The sequence below is a fragment of the Plasmodium sp. gorilla clade G2 genome (genome assembly GCF_900097015.1).
Source record: "Plasmodium sp. gorilla clade G2 genome assembly, chromosome: 8".
In the NCBI taxonomy this organism is placed as follows: Eukaryota; Apicomplexa; class Aconoidasida; order Haemosporida; family Plasmodiidae; genus Plasmodium; species Plasmodium adleri (nom. inval.).
The window spans coordinates 778,414-799,545 of record NC_041700.1 but is presented as its reverse complement, the minus strand read 5'-3'; the positions used below and the strand labels follow the sequence as shown (position 1 = coordinate 799,545).

General features: G+C 17.5%; 4 protein-coding genes across 4 annotated transcripts; 3 read left to right on the top strand and 1 right to left on the bottom strand.

Moving 5' to 3' along the window:
• Positions 1 to 995: 995 nt before the first annotated feature.
• Positions 996 to 2,870, bottom strand: PADL01_0819500 (conserved Plasmodium protein, unknown function; the record flags this gene model as incomplete). The annotated part of the gene is made up of 1 exon (XM_028681541.1): positions 996 to 2,870. The coding sequence occupies one exon, from the start codon at positions 2,868 to 2,870 to the stop codon at positions 996 to 998; it is 1,875 nt and encodes a 624-aa protein (XP_028537909.1).
• A 4,596-nt stretch (positions 2,871 to 7,466) lies between these two features.
• PADL01_0819400 (phosphatidylglycerophosphate synthase) lies at positions 7,467 to 9,479 on the top strand (the record flags this gene model as incomplete). The annotated part of the gene is made up of 1 exon (XM_028681540.1): positions 7,467 to 9,479. One exon carries the CDS (start codon positions 7,467 to 7,469, stop codon positions 9,477 to 9,479), a length of 2,013 nt encoding a protein of 670 aa, XP_028537908.1.
• A 1,272-nt stretch (positions 9,480 to 10,751) lies between these two features.
• Positions 10,752 to 12,249, top strand: PADL01_0819300 (conserved Plasmodium protein, unknown function; the record flags this gene model as incomplete). Its single annotated transcript, XM_028681539.1, has 4 exons — positions 10,752 to 11,457; positions 11,605 to 11,769; positions 11,941 to 12,022; positions 12,123 to 12,249. 4 exons carry the CDS (start codon positions 10,752 to 10,754, stop codon positions 12,247 to 12,249), a joined length of 1,080 nt encoding a protein of 359 aa, XP_028537907.1.
• Positions 12,250 to 13,722: 1,473 nt separating this feature from the next.
• PADL01_0819200 (helicase SRCAP, putative) lies at positions 13,723 to 20,248 on the top strand (the record flags this gene model as incomplete). The annotated part of the gene is made up of 5 exons (XM_028681538.1): positions 13,723 to 13,871; positions 14,002 to 14,034; positions 14,188 to 14,263; positions 14,471 to 19,966; positions 20,066 to 20,248. 5 exons carry the CDS (start codon positions 13,723 to 13,725, stop codon positions 20,246 to 20,248), a joined length of 5,937 nt encoding a protein of 1,978 aa, XP_028537906.1.
• Between the last annotated feature and the right edge of the window lie 884 nt (positions 20,249 to 21,132).

Here is a 21,132-nt window from a genome sequence, read left to right as displayed (position 1 = left end):
GTAAATTTCTTAAATATTGAAATATTTTTTTTTTTTTTTTTTTTTTTTTTTTTTTTGTAAACCTTGATGAATTCAAATTTAAATTGTTACATTTTAAATATACAAATAGGAAAAAATAAATAATATATATAAATATATATATATGTAATATATTATGTATATATTATTCTACGTACCATATGTTATAAATTTTTATATTATATTATATTATATAATTGCAAACTCATTTATTTTTTTTTATTTTTTCATGTATTAATATCTTTTTTAGGAGTGTTCATAACTTTTTCCTTTATATAATTTTACAGTCATATTTTAAAACGTAAAAATAAATTATTATCAAGTTTATATATATATATATATATATATTTATATTTATATATATTTATATATATTTATATATTTATATCCTTATGGGAAAAAAAAAATAATAAAACAACACACAAATAGTTAAATGAGAATAATATAAATAAACATTTACACACACTTATAATAAATATGTACATATAAAGTGAATACTAAAAAAATAAAATAAAATATAAATAAATAAGTAATGATATAAAACAAAATACAATAAAATAAAATAATAATATGAAATGATAATATCTGTAAGTATATGGATAAAAGATAAAAAAAAATTTAATATATATAAATCATGAACGAAAAAGTAGCTAATTTTAAAATATACAGATGAATTCTTTTTTATGTCAAATAAAATATTCTATATATATATATATATTATATATTTATTACTATTCTTACACAAAACATATATGCATGTGCTGAATATACATAATTAATATAAGCACAAGAAAAGATATTATAAATAATTATAAAAATATATATATATTAATATATATATATTAATATATTTATATTTTTATATATATATATAATAATAGGGAAAATATAATATATTATCTATTTATTATTAATAGAAATATCAACAAAAACATTCTAAAATATTATCATATGTAGATAAAAAAAAAAAAAAAAAGTTAAAACTTTTTAACTATTTTATCCTTATAAATAAAAACTGAATTAATTATATCATTAAATACTACATTCAAATTATGACGCATATTGCAATAGCTAAAAATTTCTGTGTTTGTTATATTATAAGCTTCAAGTATTTTATAAAATGATTTTCTAGGATCTATTATACTATATAAATCATCTTCAAATAAATATTTTTCAAAGAAATACGTTTCAACATCATTATTAAATCGTATATGTCTATTATTATTTTTATTTTTATCAGAAGATGTATTATTACATTTTTTTAAAATAGATTTTAATGGTTTCGTTTCTTGATTTGTATTTAGATTAATACTTTTAATTTCTATTTTATTATTAGTCTCATTATTAGGAATAACTTCATTATTGGATAGATTCCTTTTTCTAATAACACTACAAGGATTATGAATATTATAATTATTATCACTATTATAATTACTATCACTGCTATAATTACTATCACTACTATAAATATTATCACAATTGTAATTATTATGACACTTATATTTATTATTACTATCATAATTGCTATCACTACTATCATTGTTATCACTACTATAACTATTAATACTATCCATGGTATCATTTTTACAATGTCTAAACTTTTTTTGAGCATCAGACAAATGTTCATCACCTGTTATTAATTCACTATTATTATCACTTTCAAAATCGTTAAAGGTATCACTGCTTATATCGCTATTCATATATACATCATCAATATTATTATTATTGTTCATATTTTTATTATTAATATTATTATTATTAATATTATTAATATTATTAATATTGTTATTATATGAAACACCTTCAAAGGATTTCTTTACGTTCGAACAATTCGATGTATTATTATATAATATATTTGATAAAAGGGAAAATAAATAAAAATTCTTCTCATTTATATTCTTATTAAAACAAAATTCTCTTAAATTATCTTTATTATCTTCAACACATTCATCATTATTTTCATCGTCAATATTAATTTGATTTTTCTGTATTATTTTATTTTTTAAATTTAACACATCATCACATTCTTCACTTTCTCTTTCGATATAATTATCATATGAAACATTTTCTTCATTTTTACATTTTAAATTATTTTCATTTACATTTTTATTTTCTTCCATATTTTTATTATTATCAATATCTTCAGTTATCTCATTGTCGTCACTACAATAATCATTGTTATGATTATCATCATTTATTTCCTTGTCTACATCACATTCATCATTTTCTTTGTTATCATCCCTTTTTAATAATTTTAATTTTTTTAAAAGTTTAGTTCTTTTAGATCTTTTCTGTTTTGTTTTATTATTTGAACTATCACATTTGTTTCTTCCCTCCATTGATGGGTTTATTAAATCGTTAGTATCGCTTTTATTAAATGTGGTATTATTTTGCTTCTCCGCATTTTTATTAATAAATAGATAGAATCTTTTTTTCCCTGTCTGATTAGACGTCTGAACATTTTTATTATTATTACTATTACTATTATTATTATTAATATATTTATTATATCCTATATTTCCTATCAACTTCTTTTCATCCTTACAATTTAATCTTCTCCTATTCTTATTAATTCTTATATCATTTTTAATACTCTCAAAATTTATATTGTTCTTTAATAATAGTCTGAATATTTTGTTTATATTATGTGTTATGAATATACGTATGAGTACTAGTAATTTACTAAAGAATCCAACTATTGTAAGAAGAATTAAGAAAGAATAATACACTTTAATATAATTAAATAATTTCTTAGGTACATCAATAAAACTTATGGTGAAATTCTTTAAATAAAATAACAGAATTAAATAAAATAATAAAGTTATATGTGTCTGTAACATTTTTTCCTCCATCCTATCATATTTATATTGTAATAATATATATATATATATATATATATTTATTTATTTATTTATTTATATATTCTATATATGGTTAAATATATTTTTGTTCTTCATGTACTCACGATTATATACAAACAATTAAATAATACCACATATATATATATATATATATATATTTATATTTATATATGTATATATTAATAATGCCTTTTTCTTATTCTTCCTATTATTACATCCAAGTAATTACATATTTTCTGTTATCAAAGTTTTATAAAAATTTTTGTTGTCACTTCTATAATTGTTTATAAATAAAACATATTCAACTTTAATACAATCAAATGGTCTTTCTCATATCTTACATAAAATAAATAAATATATATATATATAAATCTATATATGTAAGATTTCTTTATTTTTCTTCTTCTATTTCATATATGTTAATACTTTAAAAAATAAAATTTAAAAGGTATGCCTCAACATATATAAATATATTATATATACACTACTTGCATACACTTTTATAAAATATATGTATATATATATATTTATAATTCTTAACAATATATTGTCTCAAATTATAAAATCACATCATTTTATTCTTTATATATATATATATATCATATATATTATAAAAATTACAGACGATGTTTTTTTCTTTTCATATATATATTGTTAAAAAAAATTTCGTTTATTTTATTTTATTTTTTTTTCTATAAAAATATTTTTTAAATTAAAATAAAATATAATATAACATCAACTTTTTTTTTCTATTTCAAAAAAAAAAAAAAAATATATATATATATATATTATATAAATATTATCATTACATTTTCAATATAATATTCAATATAATCTATATAATATATATATTTATATATATTTCATATTATTTTATAAAATATATAATAATATTATATTTTTGTATGAGTTTTTTTTTTTTTTCTTTTTCCTATATTTATTTTAATTAATTTTTATATTTAAAAAAATTAAAACGAAAATAAAATTATTATATTATATATATATATATATATATATATATGTGAGGTATTTTATTCTTTATTCATTTTTTACAGGCACAAAAAAGTATTTAATACATATATATATTATTATATATATAATATATATTATATATGTATTTTAATTTTATATATTATAAATTTATTTATTATATATTTTTTTACTTATATAATAAAATATACATATGCTAAATATATATAATAATATATTATTAATAATAATATATAAAAATTTGAGTGAAAATGTATAATATATATATATATATTAAAATAATTTTTAATATTATATCTCAAAACATGTTAAAATATTATATATTATATTATATATATATAATATATATTTTATATATAATGAATGGCATAATAATAATTAATAACATATAATTTTTGATTTTTATATTTAATATATATTATTTTTTATTTATAATGCATTATATATATTAATATATATATATATATATATATATATATATATATATATATATATATTATATTTATATAAATAATACATACACTTTTTTTTTTAATAGTATATATAAATATATATATTGTATAATATGAAATTATAAATAATAAATATATATTTTTATATTAATTAATTTATATATTATCGATAAAAACAAAATAAATTTTTTTTTCATTATATTACAAATTTGAATAGTGCATTTTTTTATATTTCTAATATATGAAACAAAAAAAGGTTAAAGAAAATTAAATAAATGCAAAAATGATATAGATTAATAATATATATAATATAACAATATTTTTTATTTATGTACCACAAAAAAAAAAAAAAAATCTAAATTATTAAATATAATAATGAATTTTAACAATGTTTAAATAATTTAATTATAAAATATACATATATTATATATATATTATATATATATATATATATATATATATATATATTAAATGTATAATCATATTTGACCATTCAAATTCTATACAAAAAATTAATTATATATTTTATTGACGAATTATAAAAAAAAAATGAACATATTTTATAAATGTTTATATTATTGCACGTTTAAAAAGAAAGTGTATAGTAAAATATATATAATATATATAATATATATATGTGTCTATTATATATATATATATATATATATTTTTTTTGATATAATGTTATTTATACGAATAAACAATAATCACACTAATAATGATATTATAATAAATATATTTTACATTATTTTATAACATGTTCATCTTTCTATTCATATGAATGTATATAATTATATAAACTTATTTTTATTTTATTCTTCATATTTTATATACATAATGAATTATTAAGTTGAAAATAGGATGAATAAAAAAGAAAATAACAAAGAACAATACAACCAATTTATTATTCTGATATATTTGAAGGACATAATATAAATGTAAATATGTAAATATATATTTAATAAATGGGAATGATAATATATGATTAATGAGAAGAGTAAATTATTTCTATTCATCCATTTTAATTTCTTTCTTTCATTTTTATCTATTCATATAAATCACATATTCGATTATAAAGTATAACGACCTCTATTCCTTTTGTTTATTATATATAATATGCTTATTATTTAATATAACGTTCTTTATATATATATATATTTTTTCTCTTTTGGTACTAGGTATTTATAAAAAATAATATAATTAAAATATGAACATAAAAGAATAATATATTTTTCTTATATAATATAATCAATATGTGTGAACTTCAATTTAAGTAATCCAATTTTTTTGATATTAAGAAAATAATATATATAATAATACACAGAACTATATTACATATTAAAAAATATTTCCTCAATGATATAATATATATATATATATATATATAATACAAATATATATCTTTTTTATAAAGGCAAAAAAAAATGTAGAACTCATATAATATATATTACATATTTGATACCTTTAAAATATGAAATATTTTTACATATTCTTATGTTTTATATTTTATAAGTGGCCATACAAAAAAAAAAGGTATGGTCAGAATAAAATGAACACACAATAAAGTTTGTTTATATGTACATGATAATTCGTTTGATGTTTTTTCATTTTTTTTTTTAGTTTTTTTTCTTTTTTAATTTTTATTACATACCTGTACTTGTTATAATAATTATTATTTTATATATATATATATTATTCCATATATAATTACAATATATAATTTTTTCTTGACTTTATTGAATATATGAATTTAAAACAAATAATATATTAACACATTAACAAATATAAATATACTAATAATATATATATATATAATATACATATTATTTTTATATATGTCCTGTATTTTTTTTTTTTTGGTTGGTGCATAAAATAATACAATATTTTTATAATATAAATATTATTATATATATTATATATATATTATATATATATTATATTTTTATATAATATACCAAGTTTAATGTTCATTTTATTAATGATTCCTTTAAAAAAATAATCAAAATAAAATATTATTATATTTTATGATAAATATAATATTATATAATTATATTATTATAATATATATAATACATTATGTAAATGTATTTATTTATATTATATATATATGTATATATTTAATTATTATTTTATATATGATATGACATTTTCTTCATATGTCCTACGAAGTATTTCTGATTATATATATATATATATATATATATTTTTTTTTTAATATTATAAATACTCTCTGTTTTTATAAAAAATGTAATTTTGTTTATATAATATTTCTTTTCAATTATATATATATATATTTTTAATGAATCATAAATTCAAAAGTTATTTAAAATTTTTAATATTTTTCCTTTTTGTATTTATAATTGATTTGTATGATAATGGGGACATCATATTATTTTTTTAAATATATTTTTACATGTTTTATTTTATATGTATTTATTATATAATTTTATCTAACATTTTATAATTTTTGGTTTATTTATATAGCATATATAAATATAAATATATATGTATGAATATATATATATATATAATATATATGTTTTTATTTATATATCTATTTTTTATGTATGCATTTTATCTCTCATTTTTTATTTTTATTTTATTATTATTTTTAAGATTTCTAAATAAACTTTTAAATATATCAAATGATATATCATTTTTTCTGTACTATGTAATAATAATGTAAAGAAAAAAAAAAAATTATTAATAAATTCATTATAAAAATATAAAAAATTTTAAATTAATTTATTAATTTTATGGTATATAATTTTAGTAGTGCTAAAAGTTTGAGAGCATATGTTATTTTTCACAGGGTAAAACTAAAAAATAAGGTTTATAAAAAAAAAAAAAAAAAGTACATATACAGAATACCTAAGATTAAAGGTTAACCCTATATAGCATAATCATATAAAATTAAAAATATATATATATATATATATATGTATTGATAGATAATAATAAACACTCATTATTATATTATATTATATTATGAGGTGCTAATTTTTTTTTAAAAAACCTCCATCATTATGAATACTACGATTTAATAAATTATATTGTTTTATATTATATTTTATTTTTTCCTCTTTTTTTTTTTTTTTTTTTTTTTTTTTCACATAATTAAGAAAAATAAAAAAAAAAAAAAAAAATGGCTCTGAAGTTTGTCATTCATGAACCTAAAGCAAAATTATTATTTACTCCTAATGAATTTTTTAATACCTTAAATGATATTTTTAAGAATTCACAAAATCGTATTGTGATTAGCTGTTTATATATGGGTATAGGAGAATTAGAAAAAGAATTAATACATAGTATACAAAAAAATGTAAATATAAAAGATTTAAAAGTGGATATATTATTAGATAGACAAAGAGGTACAAGACCAGAAGGGAAATTGAATGAAAGTTCAGTTAGTATTTTATCAGAACTTTTTAAATGTTCAGATAATATTAATATAAGTTTATTTCATAATCCTTTATTAGGTCCTATACTTTATAATATATTACCTCCTAGAGCCAATGAAGCTATAGGTGTAATGCATATGAAAATATATATTGGTGATAATACTTTAGTATTATCAGGAGCTAATTTAAGTGATTGTTATTTACGAAATAGACAAGATAGATATTTTGTTATTGAAAACAAATTTCTAGCTGATTCTATTCATAATATAATTAATACCATACAAGATATGTCATTTACTCTAAATAGTGATTTAAGCATACAGTGGGAAAATGATTTAATAAACCCACTTATAGATGCATATGTATTTCGTGAACAGTATTATAGAAGAATACGATTTATGTTGAAACAAATTCAAAAGAATATTTCACAATATAATAAAAATTATTCATATAATAATTCTTATAACAATATAAAAAATAATTCCATAAATGATAACATATATATTTATAATAATAAATGTAGTAATACATTAAATGAATTCAGCATGTTAAATTCTTCCAGTACTGATATATGCGAGAAAGATACATATAATAATAAAAATCAAAAAAAAAACGATAAAAAATATAATATGGAAACACATAGTTTTTATGATACAGATGATGTAGTAAATGATTCAACAGTTACTCTTCTAAATAATAATCAAAATGAAAATCAAACTAATAATTTATTTACACATATAAATGAAAAAAATGAATTCTTTTATCCATTATATGAAACAAATAAAAGTATTTTAATATTAGAACTTTCTTTACAGTGTGGATTTTCCATACCTCCAATATATGATGAAACAGATATGTTAGAAAGCTTATTAAAAAATATAGAAAAATATGATCAAAGCTTAGTTATTTCTTCAGGATATTTAAACTTCCCAATGAATTTTCTTAAATTAATTAGAAATATATATATCAACCTTATACAAAAAAAAAATGGAATATTGCAATTAATTACAGCGTCACCATGCGCTAATAGTTTTTATAAATCCAAAGGTATATCTTATTATATACCAAGTTCATATTCAGCTATGGCTAATGTGTGTATTGAATATATTACCAAAAATGTTACGAATTTTTTAAAAAAAGTAAATGGACAACATATTTCTCAAGAAAATCATACTTCAAATCAAAAAATATATATAGAATATTATAAGCCGTCATGGACATTTCATTCGAAAGGTATATGGATAATGGACAATATGAAAAATAGGAAAAAAATCAAAAATATAAAAAATATGAGCAACGTGAATGATAATAATAATGATAATAATAATAATAATAATAAGCTTGATTCATATAAAAAATATGAACAAAATCATAATAACTCACCAAATGTAAAAACTAACCTGAACAAGTCAGGATATTTTAACAATGAAAATTTTGATAATGATATTGATGAAGAGAATGAGAATATATTGAAATATGAAAATATAAATGATATAAATGAAAGTGATGAACATTATGATAATTTACCATGGTGTACAGTGATTGGAAGTTCTAATTATGGATATAGAGCAAAATATAGAGATTTGGAGATGAGTTTTATAATAAAAACAAATGATTATAATCTGAGGTGTCAATTAAAGAATGAATTAAATATAATATATGAATCATCTCATTTTGTTCAAATGGATGAATTGAAATTACGATATGCTTTTTGGTTAAAATTTTTAGTGAAATATATATTCAAATGGTTATTATAAAAATAAAATAAAACAGAATAAAATAAATAATAAGCAACTAATAACTCCAATTTATGAACATATGTTTTGTTATATATATATATATATATATATATATTTGTATTTTTATTTATATTTATATTTATTTATTTAATATTATTATTCTATTTTGAAAAATATATTTTGGAAACATTTATCATAAGCTATTAATGTTATTAATTTAATTTTTCCTCTTTTTTTTTAAGGTGTTTATATATATATATATATATATATATATATATATATTATGTTTTAATATTTATTTATCTTAATTATCTCCAACATGTTACATTGAATATACTTTTTTATTTATTACATTTTTATCCTTTTTTTTAAATTACACGTTTGGGTCATAAATTTACTATTTTATTTATTGTTTATTTATATCATTATTTAATTATTTTTAAACTCTATTTTTCTTTTTTTTTTTTTTTTTTTTTGGTGCGTTTTATTTAATATTTTAAAAAAATAACAATGAAACTTATTTTTGAACAATTAATAAACTGGAAAATACAATATATCAAGATATATCTAAAATATATATATATATAATACTTTTGAACACATATATAATATGAGAAACTAATAATGTAATCGTATAGTTAGAATATCACAATATTCCTTGACGCTGTTTTTAAATATAAAAAGTGTAATGAGGGAAAAATATATATATGTATATATGTTATTAATAAATAAAATATAATATTTCATAATAGAAATGTTAGGCAAATATTTTTTTTTAAAATTGAGTATAAATTATAATTTCATATTTTATATGAACAAATATAAGCAATTCTGGAAAAAAATTATAATAAACAGTATTATATATATATATATATATATATTATTATATATTTTATTTTTTTATGTATTTTTGGGAAGGTCCAAATAAATCCATGAAAAATGAATAATACACATGAAATATAAATGAACATAAATATAATAATGAAAATATAAATTATATGACTTATATATATATATATTTATATGTAATAATTATTGCTTTTGTGTTAAATGTGACGCCGTGATCTTATTTATTTATTTATTTATTTTTTTTATTTTATGAGAAAAATAATCTACCATATATATAACATTATGTAAAATTTTTCTTTTTATATATGTGTTAAGGTTTATAACAATATTACCCACTGAAAATAAAAATTATAAATATATATATATATATTTATATTTATATTATATACTACTGATTTAATTAAAAGTATATTCTAACCATATGTGACCTTTTAAAAAATTATGATTTTTTTGTATTTGCCTTTTGTATTATTATTATGTAACTTCTTAATAAATATAAGTAAATGTAAATATATAATTTTTAATCAAGACAAATACTTAAGGAACTCTCCATTTGCATATCATAGTAATAGCTTATTTAAGGTGAGAAAATATTTTCATAATTTCATTTTATCAAATAATTATTTTTCTAAAAAGAAATCAAAACAATATAAAGGTTTTTATCATGAACTGAACAAAGAAAATGAATTAAAGGGAGAGGAGGATCCTTATTTCTTTTTTTCAGAAAACATATTAGATAAAGAAGAAGGTTCTCTTCCATTTGATAAAGAAAAAATAATGGCAAGTATAAAAAAACAGAAAAAACAGGATGATAATATAAAGAATATTTTAAAAAAAACGAAAAAGCATTGTAACTATTTAACAAACAAATTAGGGAGATTAAATAAAAAACTTCGAGAAATAAAAAAGCTGGAAACAGTTTTTTATGCAAACCCTAATATTTTGACAGAAGAGCAAAAAGTTAAATTAAGTAAAAAAGATCAGGTGAAAAATGAAATAGTTATTATTAATAGATATAGGAAAAAATATATATCCTATAAAAGAAATCTACAAAAAAATGTGGATGACACATCACCCTTTTTTTATAATAAGAAAAAGAAAAAGGAGAAGAAAAAATTTTGTACACCCGAGGAGTTTCGAGAAATATGTAATAAAAAAAATTGACATAAATATATATATGTATGCATATGTGTATATGTCAATTTTATAAGTTATATATATATATATATATATATATATATATAATATATACATATATATATAATATATATAATATATATTTTTTTTAATGTAGTAAAATCTAACGATCCAAAGGGAACAATACAAAAAATTAAAAAAATCGACCTTAACAAAATACCAAAAAATGTGACTGACTTTTTAGTATTTAATAAAGTGGGAACAAAAGAAGAAATCAAAATTTTATTTGGTCTTAAAGCTATAAAAATTAATGGAAATACAAGTACAAAAAAAAAAATAAATAATAAATTCTATATATTTTCATATATATATAACATATGTAATACACTCCTTCAATTATATATACATATATATATATATATATATATATATATATATATATATTTTATAATTCAAAAATCTTCATCTCTTTAATATATTTTTTGTTATATAGTTGATGATGAAAATTATATCTTAAATATAAAGGAAGACGAAGTGAAGGTCTTTGATCAAATAGTGCATATCCATGAAGATCAGTAATAAAAAAAATAAAATATTATATATATGTTTGTTCTATATATATATATATATATATTATATGCATATTTTTTTTTTTTTTTTTTTTCTCTTTTTTAGTTATGCAATACGAAAAAGATTTACAACAAAGCAAAAACAAATTCTTAATAAGAAAAAAAAGGAAACTATTAATGAAGCTAAGAAGGAAGTTAAGGACGTGGAAAAGTTCTTTGGTATTAATTTATAATAATATAAAAATGTACATATATTTATAATTGTGTAGTTTTTTTTTTTTTTTTTGTTTCATAATTTATATGTTGTTGTATAAACCTTAATTTATTTTTATTTTTATTTTTTTTTTTCAATTTTATTTTATTTTTTTTTTTGGTTCTATTAATTTGATATATATATATATATATATATATATATATATATATATATATTTTTCTTCCCTTTTTGGAAAATACCATACTAATGTAATAACCTACTTTTATTAATTATATAATATAAATTCTTAATATTATATATATAATATTTATTTAAAGTACAAAAATATTATTATATATATAGCATCATATTATATTTACAACCTAAAAAGAAAAACAATAAAAAAGAAGGAAAATATTCTTTTTATTTTTTTATTTTTTTATTTTTTTTTATATAATTTTTATATAAGCTTATAAAAAAAAAAAAAAAGAATTTGTGAAATTAATTGATACCTATTATATAAAAATATATATTATATAAATGTATTATATATATATTACATATATATATTATATATATATATATAATTTTTTTTTTTTTTTCTCCAATTTTATTTTCTATATATACAAATATATATAATATATATATATTTATTGATTCGTTTTAATATATAAATATTCCTTACATTTTATATGTATATATTTCTATACATTTAAAATAAATAAATAAATATATTTCAGTAGCTTACTTTATTATTTATTTATTTTGTTTTATCAATATATATATATATATATATATATATATATATATATATTTATATTTATGTAATATTATATAATTAGAATATTATATTATGGCATTTATCTATCACATTTAAAATATTTGTAAATAATATTATATTTATGTTTTTATTTTTTTTATTTACAAAATATTTAAATGTATCCATATATATCAAATTTGTTACAATAATTAATATTATAATATAATAATAATTTTGTATATATATTATAATATTAACGCAACTTTAAGTGAACCTTTTTTTTTTTTTTTTTTTTTTTTTTATTTTCTATTTTTTTTCAATTTTACTACCCAACGAATAAAATATATATATATATATATATATATATATATATATATATATATATAATAATATATATATATGACAAAACAATATAAGAGGAAATTATAGAATACGGATATGTAATATGAAAGGAATAATATATATTACATTTTAAATCCTTTTCTATAATTTTAAAAAATAAATGAAAATGTTTATATCTAAAATCATCACATAAATATTATATATATATATATTTTATATTTATATATTTTTATATATAGGATTATCTTTTCATAATATGTTTAATTGCATATAATCCTTTTATTAATTTTATTAATTTTATTAATTTTATTATTTTTATTATTTTTATTTAATATATTTATTTTTCTTCCTTAACTTTCAAAATATGTGTATTTACATAAATGAAAACCATGTGAAGTTTAAATATAAAAAATGAATGAAATAAAATCTGAAAATATATTGCAGACAAGGCCATTCAAGTTAGGTATTGAGGAGATTCAAAATTTAGGGTCGTCTTATTTTATAGAAAACAATGAAAAGCTAAAAAAATACAATAACGAAATCAGTTCATTGAAAAAAGAGTAAAAAATATTTTTAAAACGAAAGCTTAAAAAATTAATGTTATATATACATATATATATATATATATGTGTATACATATTTATATATATTTATTTGTATATATATTTATTATTTCTTTCATTTTTGTAGACTGGACATTTTAAATGAAAAAATGGGGAAATGGTAAATTGAAAAAAAGGAAAATAATAATTTTGTGATACACAATTAAATGCACTCATAATTATATATACACATTTGAATGATATATATACTTATATTTATTTATTTATTTATTATTATTATTTTATTTATTTTATTATTTTTTTTTTACTGTAGTACTACAACGACGAAGATTGTGGAACCAGCCAAAACTCCTGAATTTACCTTCTGGTATTATGAACTTAAAGAAATGGTAATATAATTCGAAAAAATAAAAATAAAATTAACACTACAAAAATATATATATATATATATATATATATATATTTCAATTGTTTTGTGTGCATCCCATTTTGTCATTGCGAATATGTTTTCTTCATGTATCTACATATAATTTTTAAAAAAAATTCTATGGATATACTTATTTATTATTTTTTTTTTTTATTTTTTATATTTTTAGAAAGGATTTCAGGACCTGGTTATGTATGAAGTAAAGAAGAAGAAAAAACACTTCAAAGTGTTGAGCCACAGTTGCCTAAAATATTTAAGTAATCGAGAAAAGATGAAAATAAAAAAACAAGAAGAAGAAGAGAAAAGGTTAAAATTATACTCAAAGAATATATCATCTTATATGGATGTATTTTGGAAGAAAATAGAAAAACTAGTATGGGAAGAAAAAAAGAGAGAATTACAACAAACATTAAATAAAAAAAAAGAAATGAGATTTAAAAAGTTTGTAAAAGAAGCCATTAAAAAAATAAAAGATGCTAGGCATAATAATGCTCATGAATTATTTGAAAATAAATATGTTAGCATGAGTTCAAATAATAACAGTGAAATTGTTAATAATAATTCGTCATCAATTGATAATGGCGATAAAGAATTAAAAGAAGATGATCTGACGGATCAAGAAGAAGAAGATTATCTGTTGGATGAACAAATGAGCTCAACGGGTGAATCTGAAAACAAAGAAGAAGAAATTAATATGTTAGATGATGAAGCAAACTTGCCAATTGAAGAATTATTGAAAAGAATGTATGGTTTTAAAGATGGAGAGGATTATATAGATTTTATGGAAAATGAAGAGAATGTAAATGAAACGAGTCATAATGATGAAAAAAGTGAAGATAATAGCATTGATGAGAATGAAACGAATCATAATGATGAAAAAAGTGGAGACAATAACATTGATGAGAATGAAATGCGTCATAATGATGAAAAAAGTGGAGACAATAACATTGATGAGAATGAAACGAGTCATAATGATGAAAAAAGTGGAGACAATAACATTGATGAGAATGAAACGAATCATAATGATGAAAAAAGTGGAGATAATAACATTGATGAGAATGAAACGAGTCATAATTATGACAAACGTGATGGAGATCAATTTAATCATGAGACTAAGGATGAAATACTTAATAATTCCTCGTATGAACATATTGATAATAAGAATTATTATGATAAGACAGGAGAAGATTACAAAAGTGATAAAGAGAATTATTCTCCAACCAGATTTAATAATAAATTAAAAAAAGAAAAATATGATGAATATGATACAAAAATGAAAATAGAAAAAAGAGAAGAAGAAAATAAAAATTATGAAAAGGATGAAAATCAAAGTGATAATTATGATAATGGAAAAATAAATAAAAAAAAAGAATTTATATTATTAAAAAATGAAATTCAAAATGATTCGGATGATATATCTGAACATATAAAACGAGATAGTGTATCGTCTTGTCAAAAAATTAGTGAAAAGAAAAGAAGAATTATAAAAGATGAATATAATTTAAGAAGAACAAAAATAGCAAAAAGTAAACTATCTAGCAACAACAGTAATATTGATAATAATAATAATATTGATAATATTGATAATAGTGATGATGATAATAATAATAATAATAATAGTGATGATAGTGATGATATGTTAAGGTGTAATATGGATGAAAAACATTTAACAAAAATACCTCCTATTATTAAAGCAACATTAAGAGATTATCAACATGCAGGATTACATTGGTTATTATATTTATATAAAAATAATATTAATGGTATATTAGCTGATGAAATGGGTTTAGGTAAAACATTACAATGTATATCATTGTTAAGTTACTTAGCTTATTATTTAAATATATGGGGTCCTCATTTAGTAATAGTACCAACATCTATATTAATAAATTGGGAAATTGAATTAAAACGTTTTTGTCCTTGTTTTAAAATATTATCTTATTATGGAAATCAAAATGAAAGATATAAGAAAAGAGTTGGATGGTTTAATAAAGATTCTTTTCATATATGTATTTCTAGCTATTCAACTGTTGTTAAAGATCATTTAGTTTTTAAAAGGAAAAGATGGAAATATATAATATTAGATGAAGCTCATAATATTAAAAATTTTAATACAAAACGTTGGAATATTATATTAAGCTTAAAAAGAGATAATTGTTTATTAATTACAGGTACACCCTTACAAAATAGTTTAGAAGAATTATGGTCTTTACTTCATTTCCTTATGCCAAATATTTTTACCTCCCATTTAGATTTTAAAGAATGGTTTTCAGATCCTTTAAATCTAGCTATAGAAAAAAGTAAAATTCATCATTCCAAAGAATTAATTAATAGATTACATACTGTTATACGTCCATATATTTTAAGAAGATTAAAAAAAAATGTAGAAAAAGAAATGCCAAATAAATATGAACATATTATTAAATGTAAATTAACAAGAAGACAACAAATCTTATATGATGAATTTATAAATAATAAAAACGTGCAAAATACATTAAATACAGGGAATTATATAGGATTGATGAATATTCTAATTCAACTCAGAAAAGTATGTAATCATTGTGATTTATTTACAAATAAATATATACAAACACCATATTTTTATATGTTATCTATTCGATATTTTATACCTCGATTTTTTATCTTATTTGAAAAAAATTATTATGCAGATTTTTATTTAATACTTTTTCTTCATAATGAATTTACATCTTTGGGGGGGCAAACAGTTAACAAACAATCAAACACATCATCTACATCACTTGACCTTCCTCATATATTAACAAAAAATAACACTAATGATATGTATCATAATAATCATATTTCTGAATTGTATGATAATCATAAAAATTATAATTATCATCCAAATGATCATATTAATAATATGAATAATATTAATAATATGAATAATATTAATAATATTAATAATATCAATAATATCAATAATATGAATAATATGAATAATATAAATAATATCAATAATATGAATAATTTGAATAATTTGAATAATATGAATAATATCAATAATATGAATAATATCAATAATATGAATAATTTGAATAATAATCCATCTGGATTTACAAAAAATTCTGAACAATTTTATGAGAACATATCACATGAAAGACATAATAGTTATCAGATGATGGATCATCAAAATATGAATAATATATTCTCAAACGAATTCATAAATTCTTTTACACATGATGATAATTCAAATAATAATTTCTATAAATTTTCTCACACGGCTAACAATAATGAGACACAAATGGGTATACATGATAACAAACAATGTGATCAGAATAGATTTGTTGTAGATGCATTGAGTAATATGAATAGGAATGAGAATGAAGAAAATAAGTCTTTGAATGATTTAAAGGCATATAACAATAATGAAAATATTAATAATAATAATATTAATAGTAATATATGTACAGGTGATTATCCATCTGATATTATTAATCATAGGAATGCTTTTCTTTCCATACTAAAACAGATGAACCCAAATATTCCCCTTAACATCGACAATAATAATAATATGTATCATTTGAACAGATGTAATAGTCGTAATAGTGGTAATAGTCGTTATAGTCGTAATAGCTCACTCTCTAATATTTTTTCATCCAATGCAAGTAGAATGAATTCATTCCCATTAGATCTGCTATACACGAAAAGTTTTATGAATCAAAATGATTTAGATAATAATCCTTCTTTTGTTAACATAATTATAGAAGATGTTCATAGTTATCTTTATAATAATATATATAAAGAATATATTCCTAAGAATTTATTAAGTTTTTCTGATGAATTTCTCACAGAATTAAATAATAATTATGATATTCTTTCTTTATATATTGATCCTTATAATAGATATAAAAGTTATAATGAATATCTTTATAAAATGAAAGAGGAAGGAGGTACATTATCAAATCAACAATCATTAAGCGATATAGGTAATAAACATATGTATCATAAAAATACATCTAATGAAAATATACATGTTAAAAATAGGAAAAAATTTATATACAAATATAATAACATGTTTAAAGTAATTAATAATGAAACACAATATCAAAATATTTTTACGGATGACACAAATAATAATAGTTATTATAATTCTTTGGAACATAATTTATGGATTAAAAGACATCAAATCGATGAAAAAAAAAAAGAACAAGAAGATGAAAAGAATAAATATTATAATGTATGTATGAATAATTTTTATATATTAAAAAATGAAAGAATTCCTATCTTTGGTAAAAATTTTCTAGATTTAATTAAGAAAGAATTTACAAAGGATAAAAGTATTGTTTATAATTATATGAATAACGTTCCTATTGATTATTATTCATCTATGAGAGAAGTATCGGTTGAAGATATTTATGAAAAGGATAACAAAAAGAGAAAATATATAAGAGAAAAGAGATCAAACAAGAGGATTAAAAAAAAAAAAAAAAACAGTCAACAAGATGATAGTGATATTGACATGGAAATACAAATAAATGCCGATGAACAAAATAATAATATTGATCAAGAACAATATAATTATGATGATGAAGATGTTAATTCTAATATGTCATCTAATGTATATACAAACAATGATATGTCGTTACAAAATTTTGTTAATTCTAAATATCATAATTCAATGATGAACTTGTCTTATGTTCTTGAATCTTTATTTCCTAATATGGAACAATTTTTAAAAAAGAATGAAAAGATGATACATAATTTTACTTTAATAAATAATCCATCAGTTATATGTAAAAGTCATGATATAAGAATAAATAATAATTTAATAAATTATAGCAATGATAAAATGAATCCAATAATTATACAAATAAAGAATGCAACCAGAGTATATCATGATGCTTTTTTAAAACAATCAATTATATTTCCATTAAATAAAGATATATCATTAGGAAGTGGTAAATTATGTGCGCTAGAAAAATTATTAAGTAAATGTAAAAGAGAAGGAAATAAATGTTTATTATTTACACAGTTTATTAAAATGTTAGATATATTAGAAATATTTTTAAATCATTTAAATTATTCATTTATAAGATTAGATGGATCAACAAAAGTTGAACAACGTCAAAAAATTGTTACCAAATTTAATAATGATAAATCGATTTTTATATTTATATCTTCAACACGTAGTGGTAGTATAGGTATTAATTTAACAGCAGCAAATGTAGTAATTTTTTATGACACAGATTGGAATCCTTCAATTGATAAACAAGCTATGGATAGATGTCACCGCATTGGTCAAACAAAAGACGTACATGTTTTTAGATTTGTTTGTGAATATACTGTAGAAGAAAATATATGGAAAAAACAATTACAAAAAAGGAAATTAGATAATATTTGTATAAATATGGGAAATTTTAATAACTCAAATACACATTCAAAAATAACAGATACAGATCCTACAAATAATAAGGACTGGTTTACAAATGTTGATACTATCAAAGAAGTATTCATTAATAAAAAAAATAATGATGATGACGATGATATGTATAAAGATAGATTATTACATGAGCAGGTGGAAAACAAGGATAAAATGAATGTCCGTTTTGAAAAAACATTAGAACATGTTGAAGATAAGGATGACATACGTGCATTAAATGAGACTAAAAAGGAGACACAAAATGAGATATCTCAAAATATGCAGGTTAGAACAAATAAATAAATACATAAATATATATATATATATATATATATATATATATATATATATATGTATATTTTTTTTTTTTTTTTTTTTATTCAGGACTTTACTACTCGTAATGACTTTCAAGACAGCTATAACCTCACCTCCTACTGCTTTAATTTCTTAAACGACAATCTAACAGACTCTTTAAAAGAACAAATTGATGAAATGAGAATGAAAATAGAAATTGAAATGATGAATACTGGAGATGATAATATGTCCCTTAATGACTCATCAAATTAATTACATAATTCAAAATAACAGAAATATATATATATAAATATATGTATGTATATTTTTTTTTTTTTTTTTTTTAATTCTATAATATATTTGTTTTAAATTTGTTACACATAGTTGGAATGATTAATCATTCAATATTATGTCATAATTATTTATTTATTTATTTATTTTATTGTTTTAATATATATATTATATATATATTATTTATTTTTATCCTCATATATTAAAATTAAACTCTTTTTATAATTTTACTTTTTCATGTTGTTCATTTTTAATAACTCTTTTATCATATTTGATTAATTATATAATTTTCTTATATTATAATATAATATTATGAAATATAAAAATATATATATATTTATATTGTATATATATTCATTAGGTTTTAAAAATAAATTATAATATATTATTAATATTGTATATTCTTTTATAAAAACGTTCATAAGTTATTTTATATATATATATATATATTGTATGTATTTTCATTCTTCCTAATTCTTTTACAAATTTTTTAAAGTTTCAATATTTAATCCTTACGTTCTGAACATATTTTGATTCTTCACCTTATATAATAACATTATAGAAAAAAAAAAAAAATTAGCATAAAAAAATATTAGTCCTATTTAATATATTTAAATATATATAAATATATATTAATATTTTATAGTGAGTACAGAAATATTATAATATAAAACTACCATTTATTATTTACCTTTAATTTTAAGATATATATTATATATTATAATACATATATTTATTATTAACAACGTAAGGTTTTATTATATTATAATATTTACTTATATATTATTAAAGTATTAATAAAAAAAAAAAAATACAAATATTTCCAGATTTTATATTTTTCTAATTAATATATTAAATATAATATA